This window comes from Chrysemys picta, chromosome 1 (genome assembly GCF_011386835.1).
Source record: "Chrysemys picta bellii isolate R12L10 chromosome 1, ASM1138683v2, whole genome shotgun sequence".
Lineage (NCBI taxonomy): Eukaryota > Metazoa > Chordata > Testudines > Emydidae > Chrysemys > Chrysemys picta.
Window position 1 is genome coordinate 194,499,269 of NC_088791.1, and position 27,244 is coordinate 194,526,512.

The 27,244-nt window shown below is 44.3% G+C and overlaps 1 protein-coding gene across 4 annotated transcripts in view; it reads left to right on the forward strand.

Annotated features, from left to right (window-relative positions):
- The window catches only part of DYRK1A (dual specificity tyrosine phosphorylation regulated kinase 1A), a 136,158-nt gene that overhangs the window by 55,547 nt on the left and 53,367 nt on the right, over positions 1-27,244 (forward strand). For 2 of the 4 annotated variants that reach the window (XM_065590474.1, XM_065590481.1), the window contains exon 3: positions 1-27,096. The exons of the other annotated variants lie outside the window; for them this stretch is intronic. In XM_065590474.1, coding sequence (XP_065446546.1) covers positions 22,967-26,077 — 3,111 coding nt within the window. In that variant the 5' untranslated portion in view covers positions 1-22,966 and the 3' untranslated portion in view covers positions 26,078-27,096. Of the gene's footprint in view, positions 27,097-27,244 lie in introns of those variants that run through there. 4 annotated transcript variants of the gene reach the window in all.

Genomic DNA, 27,244 nt, shown 5'->3' on the forward strand with positions numbered 1-27,244 from the left:
GAAATCACAGATGTGAGTAAAGGAATTTCAACAATTTCTGGAGTACAAACTGCTTCGATTGTAGACCAGAAACATGAGAACATACAGATGTCAAGATACATGAAGTATAATACTTTGAAAATAAAAGTGTAAGTGTGTGTGTGTGTGTGTGCGCGCGTGTGCGTGTATATATTGTGATGGGGCAAGGCCAGATGGCTATAGTAAAGTAATAGGAGATAGATATATTAACCACAGGCTAAACAAATCCCTGTTACCAGGATAAGAAAATAGCAGCTGCTCCAGGTCAATTAAGACACCTGGTGCCAATTATGATCTTTCCAGAAGACACGGAGGACAGCTAGGTTGATTGGGACACCTGAAGCCAATCAGGGGCTGGCTGAAACTAGTTAAAAGCCTCCCATTAGTCAGGTGGGTGCGTGTGTCAGGAGCTGTAGGGGAAAGCTGTGCTGTTGGAGAGACTGAACAGTAAAACCATATCAGGCACGAGAAAGGAGGCCCTGAAGTAAGGGTGAAGTGGATCTTGAGGAAGTGGCCCAGGGAATTGTACGTGTCCTGTTTCTAAAAAGTCAGCTACCATAGCTGATACTATTAGGGTCCCCGCTGGAGCCTGGTGTAGAAGGCGGGCCCGGGCTTCCCCCTTTGCCACCTGATTAATCACTGAGACTGGGAGACAACAGAGACTGTGCGAGCGAAGGTTGCTTCTGCTCACCTCCCTTGCTGGCTTATGATGAAAATGGCTCAGTAGGCTGTGACCCTTGCCTCTAGAGAGAGAAGGGATACGTGGAGGGTCACAGTGAGCCTCTGAGGCTAGCGAAATCTGCCAGGAAACGCGGAACTCATAGAGATAAGCTTTGTGACTATAGGTAAATGTGCGTGTATATATATTTATTTCTGGGTCGTAATACTGTTTTCATGACACAGTTGCAGTTAAGTAATATACCCTTTTTTACATTGTATTGTATGTTAAAGTATCCTAGTACTACTTTGGGCAAATAAACATGCACAAACTAAGTTTTACTACTTCAGATTTCAGTCTGAGTTCTCTCTAATAAGGAGGTAAATCAAGTATATAGGAAACAGTGCAATTTATTAACAGGGATGAGATTGTTTAATGATTTCAGGAAGTCTAAGTGTAGAGTATCAGGGTACGTCTACACTACACGCCAGATTGATCCCCGATCGCTCTGCTGTCGACTCCGGAACTCCACCATGGCGAGAGGGAGAAACGGAGTCGATGGGGGAGTGGCGGCCGTCGATCCCGCGCCGCAAGGATGCGAAGTAAGTGATTCTAAGTTGATCTACGATGCGTCGACTTCAGCTATGCTATTTTCAAGTGGTTGTTACAGAAGTACTTGCAATTTCAACAACATTAGCCTTTCTTTCTGGAACACTGATGAAGTCTTTGGCTAGGAGGTGCATCAGATGAGCACTGCAACCGTATGTTATTAGCTTGGGACTCTCTTCTAAATAATTTCTTCTTATCTTGGATACATTTGCTGCAATGTCTGTGACCAAGCTGCGTACTAGATATTTGAATTTTTTTTCACAGTTTGTTATAGCTTTTACAGGTACTTCTTGTTGTAAGTATTCTGGTGTGTGTGCATTTCCTGATGTATCAATTGTTTCTCTAAGGAAGACATTCCCTTCTTCTTTTGTCACACAAGCACATACAACAGGATTATTGTAGACATTGCTCCACCCATCAAGACTCAGGTTAACAATTTGACCTTCTAGACCTTTTGCACACTGCTCAATTTCTCTTTCATACACTTTATCGATCAATTTGCCTGTGACATCTGCTCTGTTGGGGTGGACTGTATCCTAGTCTTAATGACTGAACCATGTTAATGAAGTGTGGGTTCTCAATCATAGGGAAAGGAGAGCTTGTTGCATAAACAAACGGGGCAATTTTTTCATCAACTACATCTTTTTGTAATCTGCTGGTTCTTATCACAAATTTAGCTATGGTTGTTTCTGGATGATGGAGATTTTTCTTTTTCTTTTTGCTACAGGTGATGTACTGTGGCTATGTGACATACATGATGTGACTGAAACACTATCATTGGCAGATAACTCTGAAACTATAGAAAATGATGGTGATCTTAAGGTGGATAGTCTTCAGAATCTTATATGTTGAGGATGGATTCTTCTCAACAAAATAAGTCAATGCAGTTATTTAATTATTATTACCATACTGCTCATTTAGTATTACTCATTGCATTCATTGACATTCAGGGCTACTTTAAAGGTGAAATTGTAAAAGGAAGATCTGCCCATTTCAGATATTTATTTTTTATCACAACTGCATCTGAAATGATAGTACTATAGAATAACGACTATATTTTTTGCTCAAACACGAGAATTCAAGAATAGTCCAGAAGGAAGACAGGAGTCCTTAAGAAAGAAGTATTAAATAAAAAAGTTTACCAACTTGAAGATCCTGCATGTTTAGACATGTTCCTTTCATCATATTCAGCGCAGCTTCCTCCTGAGAAGGAACACTTCTCATGATGTTGTTTCAGTTGGTAACCGGGCCTTGCATTTCTTTGTTGCACTGTTTGCATTTTGCACGCATGCCTGTCTTATCCACAGATAGAGGAACTTCATTAAAATAGTCCCACATTGGGTTTTTTTTACAGCCTGCTGCCATTATAGGTTTTCCCTTCTAGTGAGAGAATGGTATGGTAGATCTCAAATCAATGAAGTCTACACTCAGAAAGACCTCAAGACTTCTGAAATATGCTGCTCAAACAGTTTCACTTTTGTTTCTACTGCCTGTCCATCCCTTCTCACGTTTATCTCCAGACTTCTTCTCCTTGTCCAGATCCATTCCGCACCCAACAATCTTCTATTCATTGAACTTTTTGAAACTTTGCCTTTTTAGAGAGAGGTAAGGGATTGACTCTGTGTACACAAAGGGACAATAGGGTTGAGGTCTGTTATTTCTCACCTCTATATATTATTTATTTAAAAATATTTTTGCTGTTAACAAGCATGTTCTCTCTGGAGACACAAATCCAGTTTGAGAACTGCAAAGCTAAGCATCTCTGATGGCATCTTCTAGACTGAGCACTGAGTCCCATTGGATAGATTGAAAGATTAACCTAAATAATCTATACAGAAGCTCCTGGAACCCCGATAAAATTAGGTCCCTAATCCATGAACTATTGGAACTCATTTACAAAACTTTTCTTAAACATTACATGAATGTAGTTTTTCATACTATAGAATTAGAATTTATAATCCTTATTCCATGATGAGATATCTTTGAGCTATAATGGATCTTAATTAAAACTATCTTTAGATAAGTTTTTTCCCCCTCAAAAAGCATTTTATCAAAAAAAATCCAATTTAAATAAAAAAAATCTGATTTTCCCCCCCCAAAAAATCATTGATTTTTATCCACCCTGATTTGTAATGACAACTAGCTTTATAGTAGTTCAGTTTACACCTGTTCAAAAGGACTTCATTGCCAGTATGACTGCACCTAGACTAAAGTTTTTGCCAGCATAGCTATTTCAGTTGGGGTGTGATTTTTATCTCTCCTCCCTTTCCTCCCCACCGCCCCGCCAACCCATGTGGTTATGCCTGCAAAACTTAAGTGTAGACCAGGCTGAAGGCCATACTGCGAGAATGCTTGTAGTGTCTGTAGGATTAGGCATTATCCAAAGCCTTTTGGTGGAGGGAAATAAATTCCAAAACGATGTGTTTTACAGTATGCTTGTTTTCAATATTGTATGAGAGATGAAGCCTACCTTTATGGTACACAATAAAGTACAGTCTTCATTGATCAGGGGTAGCTGCGTTAGTCTGTATCCACAAAAACAACAAGGAGTCCGGTGGCACCTTAAAGACTAACAGTTTTATTTGGGCATAAGCTTTCTTATTCATCTGAAGAAGTGAGTTTTTTACCCATGATCTCATGCCCAAATAAATCTATTAGTCTTTAAGGTGCCACCGGACTCCTTGTTGTTTTAGACTTCATTGAGTTCATATAATGAAAGTAGCTTGAAAATTAAGGTAATTGTTAGAAAGCAGATTTTACAACTGAATTCTATGTTTGCCATAATTATTCAGAACTATAAAACTTCCTTCAGACCCCTGCCTCTGGCCAGTCTGTTTTCTTGGTCAGGTATTAAATGATTTATATCATGTGAGACTATTGCACATGATGTATTCATCTCTTGTTTAGCTCTTACATTAACAGTTTGGCATGTGGCTGTGCATACATAGAATAGATGTTTCCCATTTCTTCTCTATCAACTGTTTAAATATATCTCGTGCCTCAGTATCTACACATGAAAAATGACTTGAATTATTCTGTTTCTCTTGCTGGCACTTATGTATATAGGGAAAAAAGTCTAATTTCTGGTTTGTACTATAGATTAAGAAAAAATTTATGAAGATGTTCAGGATACTTATAATGAACCCTAAATTATGTATAATTGAAAAGTCACAGGATTTCCTTTTTAGCAGTAAATGGTCTCGTATTTGGGATTAATTATGTTTATAGACATTAGGCTAAGGTTGTCTGTCTACTGTTGTGTGTATTTTATCCAAAGAAAATTCTCAGAGTTGTCTTTTTTAGTTCTATGCTAACTGTAGGGCATTGTTTCAGTACAGAATTATTAGTGTAAGATTCACCTAATGTATTACATGGGTATGATTGTGCAGCAGGTGACTTATGTTCAGTCTTATCTGTGTTATTTTGCCTTGTAAACTATTAAAAATTATAAGTATTGGGAATTGATATTTGGTCTTTGGAGTTATGGAGATGAGGTTGCAGCAGTGTTAGAGACCCTAAGTTAGCTAAACCACTGATAAAAGCTTTACTTCTCCTGAGGAGATAGTGGAGTAGACTAGTTGAAGTATTAGTGCTGCAAAGTGTTGGCCCAAATAGATTGCTGAAAATTTTGTAAGCTTATGGTCAGATAATGTCTTCCTTCTGCTCTCTGCCAATGCTGCTGCAAAACTGTCTGTGCAATAGATATACTAGATGGGCATAAATTGAAAGACTGTAAAAGTTTAACTGTTTAAATGAGATAATCAAAGAATAAACTGATGATTTTAATGTAACTTCTAGGTAACATGTTTATAGTGAGAATGTAATATGATGATGTGTCCTGAGGAAATGTAAGAAGAATTATTTTCATTAGATTTAATGTTAGCAACTTTCATTTTGAACATGGTTCGACCAAGTGAGGCATCCCATATAATTTTCATTTATTTATATTCAGATTGTATCACAGAGATAAACTTTTGACAGAAACTTTCCCAAATTGTGGTTAGTGCTCAACGTTCTGGGTGGTATGGGGTTGGTAATGAAATACAGAGCCTGTCACCTCTTCAGCTGTGACCCGGGTTGGGCCACTAGTGTTTGAAAGTCACTATCCTCTGACAGCTAGGTGATGGACAGAATAGTATTATGGCCCATTGACAGGATTGGGATGCATATATTGCTGCTGCTTCATGTGCTGTACCTGGCATGTGGATTAAAAGATAAGTTTCCAGAGCTGTCAGATACCTTTCACAAGCACATAGGAAAGAAAAACACACCACTGTTAAGTATCAGGGGCTACTATCGGGGTAGTATCACCACTGTTGTGAGTGAAATGCATTAACGCTTTCACTTCACTGCAGATCTGTAGAAAATGAGGTAAAACATCTAAAGAATCACTTTCATTGCCACATTATAAAGTTAAGATGTGCAGCTGCATTCTGCTTTTAAATGGAGACAGAATGATTCAGAGAATAAATCTGAGTTAGTCTTTTTGGGTCTTGTAATAGATGTTTAATTTTAAATGGACTGAATCATGCTGAATTTCAGAAGAAACATTTATGCGATGTGAAAAATTCTCTTAGAACTATTGAAAGTATTAATGGTCAATATTGTGTATTTATACATATAAAATATGCGTGCTAGTTCACATAGATACATATTGAAACACATTAGTTTTATTTTACTTACAGCCTTTAATTTTTGTAAATGACAATTATTTGAGGAAAATCTAGCCATTCCCTTGCATTCTAGTGTTTATATCTTGGCACTAATCTGTTAATTGAAACAGAGTTCAGTGTATGGAGTATTGTAATATATTAAAGTAGCTTCCTATTTTATTTTATGCTCGTCCTCCATAATGATCAAAATATCTGGAACTTTGGTGCATGGGACTAAAGGGATTTTTTTTAAAGTTTATTTTATCTGAGGAAGTGTGTGTATATATGATTTTTATAATAGCAAATGTACTACTTATCTTCATAAAAACAAATCATTGATAAAGTTAACTGTGTTCCTACCTTGCTATAACTGTTGTCAGCGTTATATATTTAAAATGTTTTTGTTTAAATTCTTCACCATTAGAAGTGTATGGATACCTTTTGCAATTGGATACTTTAAAAATCTCAGAACTTTGAAGATTTTTTTCATGCTTACAGTATGGCTATTCTGTGAGAAGTTTAAATCCTAATGCAGTATTTAGCTATAATCCTTGGGTATCATTACTGTATCACCCCCTTTCTTTAGGGGTGAAATGTAAAACATGATTCTAATCCTTTCTGGTTGTAGCTAATTTTGCTTTAAACTTGAAAGTGTTAACAACTTGAAAATATGATAAAGCTCAGTTTCATTTCTTGTTTATTGCTTGTTTTCCTATTGGACAATAGGAAGCAGCTCTACCCTGGCAACTGAAGTATGCTATTTGCATAACCTGGTTTGATTGGCCAGCTCGCTGACTAAGTCTTCCAATCATATGGTGTCGTTTTAGTGGTAGGCTATGCTAATTAACTGCTGTTGCTGGGGTTCACAGTGGTTTCTGTGTGCTGTTCTGCTGCATTGTGTTGCCTGGTGAGAGACATTGATAAATGAGTATTTAATGATCTGCAGCAGTTCCCACTCACTGCAGGCAGACACAGATTTTAGAACAGAAGTGGAAATAAGGATTTAATTGCTGTTAAATATCTATAACCGCTCTATATAATCTTAATATTAGGTTGATACTTAAAATGCTTGCCTTTAATGGAATACTTTATAGATTTTAACGAGGAAATAGTGCAATGTAGATGGGTTTTATTCAAGGAGGAGGGCTGGGGTTTTAGATTTTAAAAGGGTTTGATATCAAAGTAACATGACCGATATAAGCATGACTTTGTCTGGGAACATTAATGATGCCAAATTAATATCTGTACTACCTATAATATATCCACTTGTTTTCACAAAAAATGTCTAGATGGTGTTTCAATACAGTATATATCCAGAGCTCACACTCTCCTGTAAACACAGTGAGTTCAGATGTCATTGGGTTTTTCATATAAATGTGTTTGAGAGGTTTTCCATGCATGCTACCTAGGCAGTGTGGTCTAATGTGCAGAGCACTGGACTGAGACTCAAGAGATCTGGGTTCTATTCCCAGTTTGTCTGCTGGCTGGCTGTGTGACCTGGGGCAAGTCGTGTGTCTCCGTGCCTCGGTTCTCCATCTCTAAGCTGGGAAGAATAATACTTGCCACCCTTTTAACGCATTTTCCTGTTGTGTGGTGCACTGATGAAAAGTATTCTATAAGAGCTAGGTATTAGTATTATTATTGGTTCTGCTTAAGAACATTGGGGACACAGATCTTAAACAGTTTTCACCTTTGACTGATGTATACATCTTTTTTCTTCTTGTCTCTTTCCCTTGCTACTTTCTCGCCTGTTCATAGACTAACTTACCTCCTTTAGCCTTCTTTTTCTCTTTTCTGTCCACATTCCCAAAGAATCAGAGAAATGTATGGCTGCAAGTGACCTTGAGAGATCATCAAGTCCAGCTTCCTGCATTGAGGCATGATCCAGTAAACCTAGACAGTCTCTGGCAGGTGTGTTGTCCAACTTGTTCATAAAAGCCTCCAATGACCGGTATTCCACAACCTTTCTTGGAAGCCTATTCTAGAATTTGACTACCCTCATAGTTAGAAAGTTTTTTCTGCTATCTAACTAAATCTTCTTTGACGCAGATTAAGCCCATTACTGTTTGTCCTACCTTCAGTGGTGTGAAGAGCAGCTGATCACCATCCTCTTTATAACGACCCTTAATATATTTGAAGGTCCCCTCTGTTGTCTTTTTTGAAGACTAAATATGCCCAGATTTTTAACCTTTCCTCATAGGTCAGGTTTTTTCAACCTTTTATCTTTTTGTTGCTCTCCTCTGGACTGTCTCCAATTTGTCCACATCTTTCCTAAAGAGCAGCACCCAGAACTGCACACTGTACTCCAGCTGAGGCCTCAGCTGTGCTGTTACATGTGACACTCCTCTTAATGCTCTTAAGAATGATACTGGCCCTTTTTGCAACTGCATCACACTGACTCATATTTAATTGTGATCCACTATACTCCTCACATCTGTTCCAGCGGTGTTACCGACTAGCCAGTTATTCCCCCTTTTGTAGCTGTATATTTGATTTTTTTTTCCTTCCTAAGTTTAGTACTTTGCACTTTATTGAAAGTCATTTTGTTAATTTCAGACTAATTCTCTGATTTATCAAGGTTGTTTTGAATTTTAACCCTGTTCTCCTAAATTCGAGCAGCTCTTCTCCCCCTGCCCCGTTGATGTCATCCACAGATTTTATAAGCATACGCTCCATTCCGTTATCCAAGTCATTAAAGAAAATATTGATTAGCACTGGACCCAGGCCTGACCCCTCCTGGGCCACACTAGATACACCCTCCCAGTTTAACAATGGAGCAGTTGATAACTGCTCTGCTCTGCAAGTACGGTCTTTTAACCAGTTGTGCACCATCGTATAGTAATATAATCTAGACCACATTTCCCTAGTTTTGCTTATGGAAATGTCTTGTAGGACTATATAAAAAGCCATACTAAAATCAAGATATCTCACATCTACTGTTCCCCTCCCCCCCCCATCTTAATAAGCCAGTATTCTTCTTCGAGTGCTGTCCGTGTGGGTGCTCCATTTCAGGTGTCGGTGCATCCTGGTGCCGTCAATCGGAGATTTTCGGCAGCAGTGTCTGTTCTGGGTGCACATTAGCAGTCTCGCGGCGCAGCTGGTGCCTCATCAAGCATGCGTGCGGCTCGACCCCTTCAGTTCCTTCTCAACTGTCCTTGGCTTGAGACGGAGTCTGTTAGTGGTGCCACTGAAAACCTTAAAATAAGATTAGATTAAGTTAGCTAGATTAGTTCTTACCCTTGTTTGTTAGCAGTGTGTTACTTAGTATAGTTTGTGTTAGTCAAACCTAGTTAGATAGCTGTTCAAATTAAAAAAACACTTTGGTTTTCCCCATTTTTCACATGAGGGATGCCTCAAATATGCCTGGATCCCCAGGCTTTAAAAGATGCACTTTGTGAAAGGATGAAATGCCAATCTCAATGGCCGCTCCTTATGTGTCCAATGCTTAAGGTTGCACATACCGCGAAATTGCGCTCATGCAGCAATCTTAAAGCTAGAGCAAGGAGAGACTGGGATCTTTGCCTTAAACTCATTTTAATGGAAAAATCCCTCATGTCAACCTCAGACCCCGGACAACCCATGACAAGGGACTCCCCGGGCACATCCTCCATGAACAAATTAAGTGTCAGCTCCTCTATAAAATTGAGGAAAAGGGCCACGTCTTCCCCAAGCTGATAGCCATTGAAAAAGAAACGGTCTCTGTCAAGATCTCTGCCCTCATAGCTGACCTCTTCCAGAGTGAGCACCTTTGATGCACCGGACACCTCCGGCACCATCTGCTCAGGGACCTCTGTTGGCAGGAGAAAGGAGTCGTGTAGCAGGCATAAAGCAGCCTCCTCCTCCACGGCATGGATTACCCCTTTGAAGGGCACGGTACTGCAATCTCAACCACTTGTGATGGCTTTTCCTCTGACACCGACCTCATTGGAGCCAACTGTGGAACCACTAAGAACAGCACCAAAGAAGGCTACACACAAAGGGACGGCACTGGCCAAACTTCTATTTAAGGTAGTGGCGCAGAAGGACATGGTACTGCATATGACGGCACTGATCCCCTTATTCACACATCAGATATGGAAGTTCTTCTGCTCCCGGATCTCTGCTGCTCGGCACCGAACCAACCAGAATCCCCCAATGCTTCACCTTTTTCAAGTGATGATGAGGGTGACATGGAGGAGGCAGTTTTTTCATTTGGACACTCCTCTCCATCAGGCACGGAACCTCATTATAGATCCAGAGAACAGAGCACCAGGGACATGCCTCCATGTCTCGCTAACATCTGGATGTGCCCTCCTATGCCATTCCCCATTCAATGGTTACAATGGGACCCATGGGCAGCGTACAGCCTCCCACTTCTCACAGGAAACCTATACAGTTCACAACTACATCAGTACTTGAGCCCTCTGAGGTGACAGAGGAGGTGGAGGAAGACAGGGGAGAGACTACAGAACATGAAACATCCCCGATCACAACTCCTCTTCTTCCTCTGATGAGGCAGTAATGCCCCTGCCCCCACTATTACAGATTACTTCAAACACTTTCAGGAGTTATTCAGGCAAGTGACACAGAGCCAAAATATTCCTTTTGAAGAGGTACCAGAGACACAACACCAACTCCTCGAGATCTTACACACTTCTTTCATGACAAAAATAGCATTGCCCATAAATGATGCTTTAATGGAACCTGCAGAAACGGTGTGGCAAACACCTGCCATCCCTGTAACCAATAAGTGTACAGACAAGCATACGATGTGACAAATAAAGGCATGGACATCCTCTTCTCTCACCCACAACCTAACTCCTTAGTGGTGGATGCAGTGAACCAATGGGGCAAACAACCTCAATTCAGATCTACACCCCAAGAAAAGGATTGGAAGAGATTAGACCTGTTGCAGCGAAAAGTTAACTCTTCAGCGATTCTTCAATTCTGCATGGCCAATTACATGGCGTTACTTGTTAGCTACCATCACAATGATTATACCAAAATGAACTATTTACTTCAGGAAATTCTGGAGGGAAAAAAAAACAATTCCAAGCCATCGTCAATGAGGGCCAACGTATTGCTAGAACAGCGCTTGAGGCATCCCTCAACGTGGCAGACACAGTGGCATGCATGATGGCGACAGCCATAGTCATGCACAGAGCATCTTGGTTACCCTCATTGGATATCCCAAGGGCACTTCAGAACAAAGTAGAGGACCTCCCCTTCGACAGGGACAAGCTCTTCTCTGATAAGACAGATGAAGTCTAAAGTGATACTGAGGACCCTTGGTATCTACATGCCCCCTAACAGAAGGCGCAGATACCAGCCTTACAGTCGTAGCAGCGACAACACGACACAGTGCCAGCAGAGACCATACAATCAAAGACAGAGGCACAGACCACAGAGACATCACTCTACCAGTGTCAAGCTGCGAGGTTCCAAGCACCACCAAACAAGACGCAGTTTTGAAACGTTGGTCGAGGGTCTGACTGACCTCCCCCCACCACCAGCGTCAATGGGCGAGCATCACAAACCTTTGATCATTGGCTTTGGCTGTTTTAACATATATGGGCTTCTATTAACACACACCACTGGGTTTTAGAAATCATTCGAATGGGTTATACCATCCCCTTTACCTCCATCCCACCTACCCACCCCCTTTTCCCTTCCCTTTTCAGGATCCCTTCTCACGAGCACCTATTGAGACGAGAAGTTCATCACCTTCTACAATTAGGGGCCGTGGAACAAGTTCCAACACAACACAGAGGAGAGGGATTTTATTTCTTGATTCAAAAGAAAAACGGAGGTTGGAGACCCATTCTAGATCTCAGAAAACTCAACAAATTTTTCCGTACCCACAGATTCAAAATGGTCACATTGAACTCATTGAATGGTTTGACGGGGACAGGCGAGCAAAACGCACAGGTAAGTGGAGAACATGGAGACCTGGAAGATGGGTCGGAAATAGGAGGGAGTGTGGGCTATAATGGCAGAGAAAAAAGAGGGTCCGGGCGAAACTGGGAGGCAAGATCAAATCAGAATCTTAGATGCCTATATACAAATGCGAGAAGTATGGGTAATAAACGTGAAGAACTGGAAGTGCTAATAAATAAATACAACTATGGCATTGTTAGCATCACCGAAACTTGGTGGGATAATACACGATTGGAATGTTGGTATGGATGGATACAGCTTGCTCAGGAAAAAGGGAGGAGGTGTTGCCTTATATATTAATAATGTACACACTTGGACTGAGATGGAGATGGACATAGGAGACGGAAGTGTTGAGAGTCTCTGGGTTAGGCTAAAAGGGGTAAAAAACAAAGGTGCTGTCATGCTAGGAGTCTACTACAGGCCATCTAACCAGGTGGAAGAGGTGGATGAGGCTTTTTTTAAACAACTAACAAAATAATCCAAAGCCCAAGATTTGGTGGTGATGGGGGACTTCAACTATCCAGATATATGTTGGGAAAATAACACAGCGGGGCACAGACTATCCAATAAGTTCTTGGACTGCATTGCAGACAACTTTTTATTTCAGAAGGTTGAAAAAGCTACTGAGGGGGTAGCTGTTCTAGAATGATTTTAACAAATAGGGAGGAACTCGAGAATTTTAAAGTGGAAGGCAGCTTGGGTGAAAGTGATCATGAAATCATAGAGTTCACAATGCTAAGGAAGGGTAGAAGGGAGTACAGCAAAATAGAGACAATGGATTTCAGGAAGGCGGATTTTGGTAAGCTCAGCGAGCTGATAAGTAAGGTCCCATGGGAATCAAGACTGAGGGGAAAAACAGCTGAGGAGAGTTGGCAGTATTTCAGAGGGACACTATTAAGGGCCCAAAAGCTGGGTAGGAAAGATAGAAAATGTGGCAAAAGACCAGCTTGGCTTAACCACGAGATCTTGCATGATCTAAAAAATAAAAAGGAGTCATATAAAAAATGGAAACTAGGACAAATTACAAGGGATGAATATAGGCAAACAACACAGGAATGCAGGGGCAAGATTAGAAAGGCAGAGGCACAAAATGAGCTCAAACTAGCTACAGGAATAAAGGGAAACAAGAAGACTTTTTATCAATACATTAAAAGCAAGAGGACGACCAAGGACCGGGTAGGCCCACTGTTCAGTGAGGAGGGAGAAACAGTAACAGGAAACTTGGAAATGGCAGAGATGCTTAATGACTTCTTTGTTTCGGTCTTCACTGAGAAGTCTGAAGGAATGCCTAACATAGTGAATGCTATTGGGAAAGGGGTAGGTTTAGAAGATAAAATAAAAAAAGAACAAGTTAAAAATCACTTAGAAAAGTTAGATGCCTGCAAGTCACCAGGGCCTGATGAAATGCATCCTAGAATACTCAAGGAGCTAATAGAGGAGGTATCTGAGCCTCTAGCTATTATATTTGGAAAATCATGGGAGACAGGAGAGATTCCAGAAGACTGGAAAAGGGCAAATATAGTGCCCATCTATAAAAAGGGAAATAAAAACGTTTTTGTTGCTTTCTTCTGGACTTTCTCCAGTTTGTCCACATCTTTCCTGGAGTACGATGCCCGGAATTGGATACAGTACTCCAGTTGAGGCCTAATCAGTGCTGAATAGAGTGGAGGAATTACTTCTTGTGTGTTGCTTATAACACTCCTGCTAATACACCCCAGAATATTTATTTATTTATTTGCACCAGTATTACATTGTTGACACACATTTAGTTGGTGATTCACTATAACCCCCAGATCCTTTTCTGCAGTCCACCTTCCTAGGCAGTCATTTCCAAGTTTTTATTTGTGCACTTGATTATTTCTTCCTAAGTGTAGTACTTGGCATTTGTGCTTATTGAGTTTCATTCTGTTTAATTCAGACCATTTCTCCAGTTTGTCAAGATCATTTTGAATTCTAATCATGTCCTCCAAAATGCTTGCAGCCTCTCCCAGTTTGATATCATCCACAAACTTTCTGTACTCTATATGCCAGGGATCGTCAACCTTTGGCATGTGGCCCGCCAGGGTAAGCACCCTGGCAGGACGGGCCGATTTGTTTACCTGCCACGTCCACAGGTTCAGCTGATCACAGCTCCCTCTGTCCGTGGTTCGCTGCTCCAGGCCAATGGGGGCGGCGGGAAGCGGCGCAGGCCGAGGGATGTGCTGGTCATTGCTTCCCACCACCCCCATTGGCCTGGAGCGGCGAACTGCGGTCAGTGGGAGCCGGGATCGGCCGAACCTGCAGGCGCGGCAGGTAAACAAACCGGGCTGCGTGCCAAAGGTTGCCAATCCCTGCTATATGCCGTTATCCAAATAATTTATGAAGATATTGACTAGAAGCAGACACAAGACAGATCTCTATGGGACCCACTTAACATGCCCTTCTAGCTTGATTGTGAACCATTGATAATGATGCATAGAAACAGGCAAAAAAGGAGGCTAAAAAGGCAATTGCAAAGGCAAGAATGGAGGCTGCTTAGGAAGAATTATACAGAAAGCTGGAGGAAGATGGCAGGAAATCAGTTTTTGGATGGGCAATAAAGGGGAACATTGAAACACAAGATATGAAGAAATCTTTGTGTGTGTGAAAGGTGGGAACTGTGTGGTGACTAAATCTAAAGAGATGTTAGAAGTATGAGAAAAATATTTCCAAAGAGTGTTAAATGAGAAGACAGAGTAGTGAGTGTTAGGTCCACCAACAATTATTGTGAAGCCTCTCAAAAGTTAACAGTCTCTGTAAAGGAGGTAGAAGAAGCACTGAATAAGGTGAAGAGTGGTAAAGCAACTGATGAAGATGAGACAACTGTTGATATGATCATGGTATTCTGAATGCAGGACAGTCGGAATACAGGAGAAAAGTGGCTACAAAAATTACTTGGTGAATCAAGTTAGGATAACAGAAGACTGGAGCACAGACCTGGATTGTGCTTCTTTGGAAGGTTAAGGGTGATGCAAATGATCTATTGGGGCATCCATGTTAAAACAGCTCGTTGAAGTGCTTGAGAGAGTTCTAGAGGCAAGGCTGAGGTGAAAGGTGGAGGAAAATATAGGAGTGGAGTAATATGGCTTTAGGAAGGGAAGGAGTATTGTAGATGCAAATGAGGTAAGTTTGAAATAAAGATAAATCGAGGGTTTAACTGCTAGGTAGCATTTATTGATCTTGAGAAAACAAGATCTTGGTTCTGTGGGCACTGGTGTTTGGAGTATTGAGATGGATGGGTGGGAGTCTTCAAGAAGTGGAGATGATAGAGGAGTTGTATCAAGGGTCAGGAGCTAAGGTGGTAACAGTGCATAGAATTTCAGAGTTTTCAGGTGACAGTAGGATTGAGACACGGCAGTGTGAGTCAACTTTTCTTCATCCTAGCTGGGGAGTTAATTAGTAGGAGAACTAAGCCTTTGGAGACCCAGAGAAATCTAACATATGCTGACAATCTGGTCCTTTTAGCTGACAGCAAAGAGGAATTGGTAAATATGGTATCAGAGTGGGCATCCATGTTTGAAGATCATGATTTGAGGGTATAAACAAAGAAAATTGAAGTTATGTAAGTAGGGAATGTAAAAAAAAGAGCTATTGATTGAAGTTTCAGGAGAGAAGCTGAATCAGAAGTGTACTTTGGAAGTATACTTAGTGTCATTAGAGAGAGATCTGGGGAATTGAAAAGAAGAAGCTAATGTGCATGTGTGGCAGTCAAAAAGATAGCAGAAGTACTGTGGGACTGGCAAGTAAGTCACAAACTGAAAGGAAAAGTGTATGTTTTGTGTGTTTTGTCCCTGTCTGCTCTATGGTTTGGAAATGGTGGGTCTTACAGAGATGGAAGAAAAGGTGATGCAGGTAGTAGAAAATAACATACTGAGCAAGATGGCAGGCAGCGGAGGGCATACACAGTGTGTATGGAAGAAATTAGGGTGGAAGATGAACTTGGGCCTCCCAGGGATAGGCTCAAGAGTGTACATTTGAGGTGGACTGGGCATATGATAAGAAGAGGAGAAGAATGACAAGCAAAGAAAGCATGAGAGGAAGGCTGTTTTGAAGAGAAAAGGACTGGAACTCCCAGACCTACATACCCATGCCATTGACTTTAAGGCGTGATAAAGAACTATGGGCAAGTCCAGTTCCAAGTAAATGTTCAAAGGAGTTGAGAAGTGAAGTGATTGAACCTCTCCACATACATTTGTTACCACATATGTTGATTTGTAACTGAGAATGCATTACAAGGTTAATAAGATTACCTTTGTGTTCTAGTAATGGCGTAGTATTTATCAACTAGTAATTTATCTAGTAACTTTGACCCTTTGGAGTATATAGGGCCAAATTCAGTCTTGGTCTGAGCAAGTGTAAGTCCTTTAAATTACAAATGGTGTTGCACTCCTACCATAATTGAGTACATTTGATCCATGTTTTTTGTTTTTCAGATATTTTTGGAAAACATCTTTACTCCCAATTTTCCATTTTTAAAAACTTTTAAAACAAAGACAAAAACATCAAACCTCTGATAACTAAAGGTTTACTCTTTGGAAGAAAGACATTTGAGAGTCCATTGGGTAATAGCAGTAATGGTCCTTTGCAGTGGTCTGCAGCCATTTTCAGTAAAGGTTGGTGTAGAGGGATACCCTAAAGTATAAAGCAGTGTTAAGAGTAGCTTGGGAATATATTTGGATTTAAACTAATAGTTTTTCTACTTTTAATATTTAATTATGTTTTGTAAACCTTGATTTGAGAAAACAGACATGGGAGCACAACTTTTATTTGAATATAAACATTTAACGGTTTCTTTTAACAGGCAGATTAATTTAAAAATTGTCAGTACATATGTCAAGAGTCTGGAAAATGATGATGTGTGATATTGGGAAGTATGTTTTGGAGAGGAGAGTGTTTGAGGCCTTGCAAAATATGAATTTAGTGGTTCCTTAGCAGCTTGTATCTGGTCAGTGGAATGGAATTTATAGGCACATATCAACATAAAAATAACATTTATCTGATTTTATTTTACTTACTATTACAGGATTACTGTGACTGAAAGAGATACAAAATATTTTTGTCTTTCAGTTTACTTCATGCATTTGGTAACACTATATATAATCAATTTCTCCTATTCCTTTTATGGGTCCATAAAATTGGCATTGGAACTAAGAAACTACATTTTAACAACTTTTTAAAAAACTGCTTAAAGTTCAGTGTCAAATAAAATAGCTTATAAACATTCTAAATATGTAATTTACATTTTATTCTTTTTTTTAATGTATTGTTTTGAACCTTTTATTGATCATAAAATACTATTTATCCATTTTCCTGCAGGTGTGTATGTACAGTTTATAGTAAATACAGAGGTTTTCATTAAGGTAAAAAAAAAAATTACAAACTGTGTAGCTCAGTAGACTGAGTTGTGTATACTTGCAGAACATGTATTAGAGCTATAATAGATCTGAAGGAATCTGTACTTCTGGGGGAATTCTGACCACTGTGCTTGGGCAAAAATCTTGTCTCCGAAGATTTCTTTGCTTTCTCACAGAAAAAATTTCTGACTGGGAAGCAAAGGGAAACTGCAAGAGTGGTCACATGCTCCTCCCCAGCAGCATTGGCGTGTTGTTCAAGGTGCCTGGAGGAGCCAGCGGAGAGATAAATCACTGCACAGGGAAGGCGGGGCTGGAGATGCCCCAACTGTTGGCTCCTACCCTGTGCCGGGCTCTGCTGCTAGTCTTGCTGTGATGGGGGTGGGGGAAGATGGGACCTGCTCTTCCCCTGCAAGAAGCAGCCAGGTCAGACCCATCCCCGGAAACCTCCCCCAGCTGTAGGAAGCTCAGCATGCTCCCCCGTCTCTCACTTCCTGCCCCCATCGCTCTTCAGCCATGGAGGGAGGAATTACAGTATGGGGAGATGCTCCCCCCTCTGCCCAATCCTGTGTATCCAGATCCCACCATAACCGAACTCCGCGGCCAAGCCTCACTTCCCCCCCACACGAGTTCCCACCCCTCTGAGCTTTACCCCCAGCATCTGGAGCATCTTTGCACCCAGACCTCATTGGGCCCCATGCCCTGCATCTGGACCCCCACCTCTGCTCCCAGACCACCCCGCACTCGAATCCCCACCCCGACGAGCCTCCCCCTCCCCCCCGCCCCGCATCCAGAAGTCCACCCCAATGAGCCTCACCCAGGATGGATTTGATTTAAATCATGATTGAAATGACTAGTCAGGAAGACTCAATTTAATCATAGATTTCTATATTAAAGTGCATTCTTGTTGGTTGTTATAACCTTAATACATATTCTTCACAACTCAGAGATAGATGTAGGTTTCATTTCTAGAAGATACACACTATAGGTTTAAGTGATTTATTTTGAAAACTTTTCAGATTAGTTTTATAGCTAATCAGAAAATGAATCATTGGTTATTTCATTTACCAAAGGTAAATGAAGCAGATAGTTCACCTCCCAATGACTTCATAAATATCTCCAATTCAACAGGTTCATTAATATTTGGAGGATTTTCTTGCCATGCTGTATTAGGAGGAGAACATCACCAGACAGACATTTAACTAAAACAACTACGTTATGTATTCTGGATTTTTTTTCTTCACCAGCAAATATTTTAACAAAACAAGCATATGAATATTTGAATTTAGTTAAACGTTCACGTTTTTTAAAATCAGGTTTGTTTTTGTTAAAATTGTTTTTAACTAAAACAGTTAAATATTAAAAAAAAAAATTAAATTGACTATGTCAGCCAGGTCAACATGAGAAACTTAAAATATTGACTCAGTCGACTTCACCTTCATTTTCCTGTTTGTTCATAATCTGGAAAAGAAAAACAAGCTTTCCTGCTTTTTCAGGTCCCAAACAATTTCTCAATTTGGACTGAATTAGTCCAAAGGAAGAAAATCTTCTTTCTACACAATCAGAAGAAGCTACTGCTGTTAAAAGTGAGATTATCACTTCAACAGTCTCTGAATCCAAGTGCTTAAGTGACTTCAACCAGTTCATGGGTGTGACTTTCTTTAAAACATCATCAGCAAACATATATTTCTTGAATGGTTCTTATTCCCAAACTTGAACTCTTTTATGACCTGCTGCTATTATAGGTTTTCCTTTCTAGTGAGAGAATGGTATTGTAGAGCTCAAATAAATTAAGGCTACACACAGAAAGACCTCAAGACTTCTGGAATATGTTTCTCAAACAGTTTCACTTTTGTTTCTACTGCCTGTCCATCCCTTCTCACATTTATCTCCAGACTTCTTCTCCTTGTCCGCTCCCAACAATCTTCTATCATTGAACTTTTTGAAACTTTGCCCTTTTAGAGAGAGGTAAGGAATTGACTCCATGTACACAAATTTACAGAGGGACAATGGGGTTGAGGTCTGTTATTTCTCACCTCTATATTTTACTTATTTATTTAAAAACATTTTTTGCTGTTAAGAAGCATGTTATCTCTGGAGATACAAATCCACAGTTTGAGAACTGCAAAACTAAGCATCTCTGATGGTATCTTCTAGACTGAGTACGGAGTCCCATTGGGTAGATAGAAAGATTAACCTAAGTAATCTATACAGAAGCCCCATCAGATTGGGTCCATAATCCATGAACTATTGGAACTCATTTACAAAACTTTTCTTAAACATTACAATATATTGTCTCATACTATAGAATTAGAATTTATAATCCTTATTCCATTATGAGACAGTATAGCTCAAAGGTATATCTTAATTAAACTATTTTTAGATAGGTTTTTCCTCAAAAAGCATTTTATCAAAAAAATCCGATATTTTTATTTTCTTAAAAAAATAAATTGATTTTTTTTTTAAATCCACCCTGGCCTCACCTCCTGCATTCAGAGCCCCCCTGCCCCCAGAGCCACCCAGTGAGTCCTAATCATCTGCACCCGTGCCCCCACTCACCCAGTACCTGGACCACCCTGATGAGCTCCCTGCTGAGCAAGATCCGCCCACACCTAAACCCACTCTGCTGAGCCCCAATCACCTTCACCTGGACCCCTGTGTCGAGTCCCATTGCCCCTGCACCTGGAACCTCCCAAAAGAGGCCCAGTGCATCCAGATCCCCCCCACCCACCTGTACCCCCCAATGAACTGCCCTCATCCAGGTTGCCTCATAGAGCACCCTCTCACCCCACACTAAGTCCCTCCACTCTTGGATCCTGCTGGGTTGAGCCTGCCTGCCCACACCTGGTGCACCTGGCATGGAGAGGCAGAGCCCGGGGGAGTTTCTGGGGCAGGCCCAGCCTTTGCATTGGGTTAGGTTCAGCCTCACTGTGTCCGGGGGAGGGGGAGGCTTCAGGGAGATCTCCCACATCCATGCAGCCAGTGGCCTGTGCTCCCCACTGCCATGCTGGAGCCAACATTTATTTATTGACCAATAAGATTTGTAGAATTTTGCATATTTTTTAAAATATTGTGCACAGAATTTTTATTTTTTTGGTGCAGAAATCTATCGAGTAAACCTGAAAAAGGCAAGGATGCTGGTTCTGATGTAGCTTCACCATCAGCAGTATCCTCTGAAAAATAAGTAAATCTGTAGTAATGTTTAATCTTGGATTTATTTCTAAACTTTTAATCCAGTAGATACTGAACTATATTTTCCTGATTGCTCTTTACATGCCAACCTCTAGTTCACCCTCTGTCTTTCAGAGAGAAGTTCTTAATCACTTTCATTTTATAAACAAATGTTGGTTAGAACTCCTTTTCTAAACTTACCTATTGAATATCACCTGTTCACTTTGATTTGCTGCAATTAAGTTCATGTGCATGCAATTTTTGACTGAAGTAATCTGCAGTTTCTCAGACAAATTGGACAGAGTCTCATTGTACTTTGTCAGAACAGATCAAACTAGGTAGCTCTTGTGAAGCCTCTCATTTAGTTTATTGGATCAGTACAAGTGTCCGACATCACATCAGATTGTCTGAATATGTTGCCATTGTTATTAATTATACACTAGTGCCTGCTGGCCCTGAAGAGCCATGTTCTTCTTTAGTCTGTGACACAAGAACTGCCTTTCCTTAAGTCTTTGAGTATTTCACTGTAAACAGAACTGAACACCTCACCTAAAATTCTCATAATGTCCGCGTAACTTTCAATAGTAGGAAATCTTTCTAGGTTGTTGAGTGCTTCAGTTTTCTTCCTGAGAGTTCAGTAAACCAAAGTTTTATATACTTAAGCACTTCCCAACATTTTTGTCACACAACAATTCTGAATGTTCTGAAAAATCCGGGCCTGGGAACCCCAAATTAGTGAACATTTTTAACCATAATCCCTGTATCTCTGTTCCTCATTTGTAAAATTGAGATTCCTTACTTCTTCTTCGAGTGCTTGCTCATATCCATTCCATTAGGTGTGTGCGCGCCGCGTGCACGATCGTCGGAAGATTTTTACCCTAGCAACACCGGCGGGTCGGCTGTGGAGCCCCCTAGAGTGGCGCCTTCATGGCGCTGAATATATACCCCAGCCGACCCGGCGCCCCCTCAGTTCCTTCTTACCGCCCCTGACGGTCGTTGGAACTGTGGAGCGCTGCTTAGCTGTTCTCCACTCTCCCTAGCTTAGTCTGTTATTCGCAGTTATAGTTATAGTTATAGTCCTAGTGTTATAGTTAAATAGTTCAATAGTTTTTAAAGTTGTTCTAGTTGTTATAATAGTTCAGGGGATTAAGGGGGTCGTCTCCCCCTTTCTCCCCCGGCCGCGGGGCCGGGCTCATGCCCAACGCTCCCGGCTTCAAGCTGTGCGCCTCCTGCGCTAAGCCTATGCCCACGAGCGACCCGCACGACTCCTGTCTGAAGTGCCTGGGAGAGTCCCATCAAACAGATAAGTGCAAGATCTGTAAGGCCTTCAGACCAAGGACCAAGAAGGAGCGGGACTTTCGGCTCCGGCAACTCCTGATGGAGGCGGCACTTAGTCCGGACGCTCCATCTACAAGTCAGGCCCCGGCACCTAGCGCCTCGGTGCGCAGTGCCCCGGCGGCACCGGCCATGACGACCACGCGAGTGGCGTCAGATAAGCCTCCCCGGCACCGGACCTCGTCGGCACCGCAAGCACAGCAAGTGCCCCGGCGCCGGTCATTATCCCCAGGGCATAAGAAAGCCCATAAGACGGGGACCTCCGTGCAGAAGACGCTGGCTCCCCCAGTGCCGGGGGTAGAGCCGCGTCCGCCGGTGGAGCACCGGAAACAGGTGCCTCCAGCACCGTCGACTCCGGCGCCGAGGCCGTTGAGTCCGGTGCAGACGGCGTCTCCACCGAGGCCGGCGGTGATACAGTGCCTCCCGTCGACGCCAGAGACCTTCGCGGCGGCGAGAGACTTAATAGCTCTCACGGAGCCGGCACCGCCTCAACCACCGGCACCGACGGCACCGTTGCCTCGCCCGGTCCAGTCGAGGGGGAAACCTGCCTTGATGCGCCCTCCATCGCAAGGGCTGGAACCTCGGCACCGATCCAGGTCCCGAAGCAGGTCCCCACGCTGCTCGCAGTCCCGGCACCGAATATCACCTCGGCACCGGTCGTACTCGCGGCCAAGATCTTCTTCGCGGCACCGCTCTACGTCTCGGCACCGCTATGATCGTCGGCACCGATCAACGTCGAGACGTAGTTCTCGGCACCGCTACGGTCGACGCTCGACGTCGAGAGGCCGCTCCCGGTACCGGACATACTCCAGGTCCTCGTCGAGGTCCAGATCCGACTCCCGGCACCGACGAGGTCATCGGCACCGGTCGCGGTCCCGGCACCGATCGCCGGCACCGCGTGGAGATAGATCATCTCCGGACCGGCACCGTGCGGCACCGCAGCCCACGGGAATCGTCTCAACGCTCTCGGCACCGCCATGGCCATCGAGATCGGTGTCTCGCTCCTCGGAGGACCTCTCGAGATCGGCATACCCCCCTCGGGGCAAGCCGAGGAACAGGACTTGGGCCATTGGCAGAACATAACAGAGGACCATTCTCATGGCCCATCTCACTGGTCGTTTTGGACCCCATGAGCGTACCATCAGGCGCAAGGGGCTCCAGTTGCTTCGACCTCTCGCTCCGGTCACTCCGTCAGAAGAGCCCCGGAGTCCACCATCTCTCGGCCTCCGCCAGGGGGCATGGAAGCTTCTGTGTCCGCACCACCTGACGCCCTGGACCCAGGCGCAGGTGATGTTCCAGCCCAGGAACAGGGAGAACAGGACCAGCCCTTGGATCCTGTTCCACCGGAGGCATCTTCCTCTTCTTCTCCGGATGAGGCAGTGGCGGGCACATCGTGCACAGGCCCACCTCCAATAGATCTTCGGGCTCACCAGGATCTTCTGCGCAGGATGGCCCGTAACATGGACCTGCAGGCGGAGGAGATAGTGGAGGTGCACGACCCGATCGTGAATATCCTCGGAGCGGATGCCCCATCGAGGGTGGCGTTACCCCTGATCCGCACGATTCAGGCCAATGCTTCTACGATATGGCAGACTCCTGCCTCTATCCCGCCCACAGCGAGAGGGGTGGAAAGGAAATACTTTGTCCCGTCTAAAGACTACGGGTACTTGTATACCCACCCCCAGCCGTGTTCTCTGGTGGTGGCATCAGTGAACGCAAGGGAGCGCCACGGCCAGCAGGCCGCAGCGCCCAAATCAAAGGAGGCTAAGCGCCTCGATTTATTCGGCCGTAAAGTTTACTCAGCCGGGGGGCTGCAACTTAGAGCGGCTAATCAACAGGCGCTCTTGAGCCGCTATAGTTTTAACTCCTGGAACTCTATGGGGAAGTTCAAGGAGTTGGTTCCCCAAGAGTCCAGGGAGGAGTTTGGAGCCCTGGTAGAGGAGGGTAAGAAGGTGGCTCGGACCTCCTTACAGGCCTCCTTAGACATAGCGGACTCTGCTGCGAGAACCCTGGCCTCAGGTATCGCTATGCGGAGGATCTCCTGGCTCCAGGTTTCGGGTCTGCCTCAGGAACTGCAGCAAACCCTGCAGGATCTACCCTTCGAAGGTCAAGGGTTGTTTTCTGAAAAGACGGACTCTCGCCTGCAGAGCCTCAAGGACTCCAGGACGATCATGCGTTCCTTGGGGATGCATGTTGTGGGCCCTCAGCGCAGGCCATTTAGACCGCAGCCTCAGCGCTTCTACCCCCCCCGCCTCGTCAGAGACAGGACTCGGCCCGGAGGCGAGGGCGAGGTGGTAGAAGAAGGTGGACCGGCCCTCAACCTGGTCAGAACCAGGGGCCACCTAGACCACCTTCAGGCCCTAGGCAGAACTTTTGAAGGTGCGGTCGAGGACGGCGCCCCAGTCATCTCCCAGGATCCAGCCCCCTCCTTTCGGGATCGCCTCTCCCACTTCCACCGTGTTTGGTGCCTTATAACTTCGGACCGTTGGGTCCTTCGCACGGTGGACAGGGGATACGCTATCCAGTTTTCTTCAATTCCCCCCTCCTCCCCCCCTTCCCCGTCCCTCTTCAGGGACCCTTCTCACGAGCAACTTCTTATACAGGAAGTTTCTACGCTCCTCGCTATGGGGGCCATAGAGGAGGTTCCAGTGGAGTTAAGGGGCAGGGGATTCTATTCCCGTTACTTCCTCATTCCCAAGTCCAAAGGAGGTCTGCGACCCATCTTGGACTTGCGCGGACTCAACAAATTCGTAGTAAAGTTGAAGTTCCGCATGGTCTCTCTGGGGGCCATTATCCCTTCCCTCGATCCTGGAGACTGGTTCGCCGCCCTCGACATGAAAGACGCATACTTTCACATTGCTATTTACCCGCCCCACAGACGCTTCCTGCGATTCGTGGTAAACAGGGTGCACTACCAATTTGCAGTCCTTCCCTTCGGCCTATCCTCGGCCCCACGGGTGTTCACGAAATGTATGGCTGTCGTGGCAGCGTACCTTCGTCGGCAAGGGATACAGGTGTTCCCGTACCTAGACGACTGGCTGGTACGCGGTCGCACCAAAGAACAAGTTCGAGATCACGTCCACATAATAGTCCACACATTCAACAAGTTGGGTATCCTACTCAACAAGGACAAATCCACTCTAGAACCTACCCAGAGAATAGAATTCATCGGCGCGGTTCTAGACTCCAGACGCGCACAAGCCATCCTGCCAGACAATCGCTTTTGCACCATCACGAGCCTCGTTCAAGGACTCAAGGTCTTCCCAACTACCACGGTGAGGTCGTGCCTTACCCTGCTGGGTCACATGGCTTCCTGCACGTACGTAACCAGGCATGCCAGACTTCGGCTTCGCCCACTCCAGACCTGGGTGTCATCAATATACCGCCCACATCGGGACAGCCTGAATATGGTGGTCACAGTCCCGAACTCGGTCCTGACCTCCCTCACATGGTGGCTAGATCACAATGTGGTTTGCGAAGGGATGCCGTTTCACGCCCCACAACCCTCTCTGCACCTGGTCACAGACGCTTCATCTCTGGGTTGGGGCGCCCATCTCAACGAGCACCATACACAGGGCCTGTGGACTGCACCCCAGCTAGCCCTGCACATCAATGTTCGGGAACTGATGGCGGTGCGCCTGGCGTGCCAGGCATTTCTCAATCTCCTACGTGGTCGTTGTGTGTTAGTTCTCATCGACAACACCACGGCCATGTTTTACATCAACAAGCAGGGAGGAGCACGTTCGTCAATTCTATGCCAAGAGGCCATTCGCCTGTGGGACTTCTGCATCGCCCACTCAATCCTTCTCACGGCATCGTTCCTCCCTGGAGTCCAGAACACTTTAGTGGACCGACTCAGCAGGTCCTTTCAAACACACGAGTGGTCTATCCGTCCGGACATCATACATTCCGTTTTCCAGAAGTGGGGGTTTCCCCAGATAGACCTGTTTGCATCTCGAGACAACAGGAAGTGCCACGTGTTCTGCTCCCTGCAAGGTCGAGCTCCCGGCTCCCTCTCGGATGCGTTTCTCCTTCCCTGGAAGGACCACCTGTTTTATGCCTTCCCTCCGTTTCCTCTGGTCCACAAGGTACTGCTCAAATTGCGCAGAGACCAGGCACAGGTGATTCTGATCGCCCCAGCGTGGCCGAGACAACATTGGTACACCACGCTGTTGGAACTCTCGGTTCGGACACCGATCCCGCTTCCATTGTGCCCGGATCTCATCTCTCAGGACCACGGTCGCCTGCGTCATCCCGACCTGCAATCACTCCACCTCACGGCGTGGCTGCTCCATGGTTCACCCAGGCAGAGCAGCAGTGCTCGCACTCTGTCCAACAGATTCTGCTGAGCAGTAGGAAGCCCTCAACACGGACCACATACTTGGCCAAGTGGAAGCGGTTCTCCTGTTGGTGCGAACAACGAGCCACGTCCCCGTTGCACGCACCTATTCCTCTCATTTTGGAATATCTCCTCTCCCTAAAACAGCAGGGGTTGGCGATATCTTCAATTAGAATTCACCTGGCCGCTATATCAGCCTTTCACCCAGGGGAACTCGCGTCTTCGGTATTCTCTAACCCCATGGTCGTTAGATTCCTCAAGGGCTTAGACCGGATGTACCCACAGCAACGTCAGCCCGTTCCGACGTGGGACCTCAACCTGGTTCTTTCCAAGCTCACAGGTCATCCATTCGAGCCACTGGCCACCTGTTCACTTCTATACCTATCCTGGAAGACAGCCTTCCTCGTAGCCATCACCTCAGCAAGGCGTGTTTCTGAACTCAGGGCGCTTACATCCGAGCCCCCTTACACAGTTTTTCATAAGGATAAAGTGCAGCTCCGCCCACATCCTGCCTTTCTCCCTAAGGTGGTTTCTCCATTTCATATCAACCAGGATATATTTCTCCCGGTCTTTCACCCTAAACCACATGCTACTCGCCAGGATCAACGTTTGCATTCTCTGGACGTACGCAGGGCCCTGGCCTTCTATATTGACCGCACAAGGCACTTTAGAAAGACGACGCAACTCTTCGTTGCAGTGGCCGACCGAATGAAAGGCTCACCGGTCTCATCACAACGCCTATCCTCCTGGATTACGTCTTGCATCCGGACTTGCTACGACTTGGCAGGTGTCTCAGCACCGCACCTCACCGCTCACTCCACGAGGGCCCAAGCTTCCTCGACGGCTTTCTTGGCGCAAGTTCCGATCCAGGACATTTGTAGAGCTGCGGTTTGGTCCTCAGTCCACACGTTTACAGAACACTATGCACTAGTGCAGCAGTCCAGGGACGATGCTGCCTTCGGATCAGCGGTTTTGCACACAGCAATGTCTCACTCCGACCCCACCACCTAAGTTGGGCTTGGGAGTCACCTAATGGAATGGATATGAGCAAGCACTCGAAGAAGAAAAGACGGTTACTCACCGTTGTAACTGTTGTTCTTCGAGATGTGTTGCTCATATCCATTCCAAACCCGCCCCCCGTCCCCACTGTCGGAGTAGCCGGCAAGAAGGAACTGAG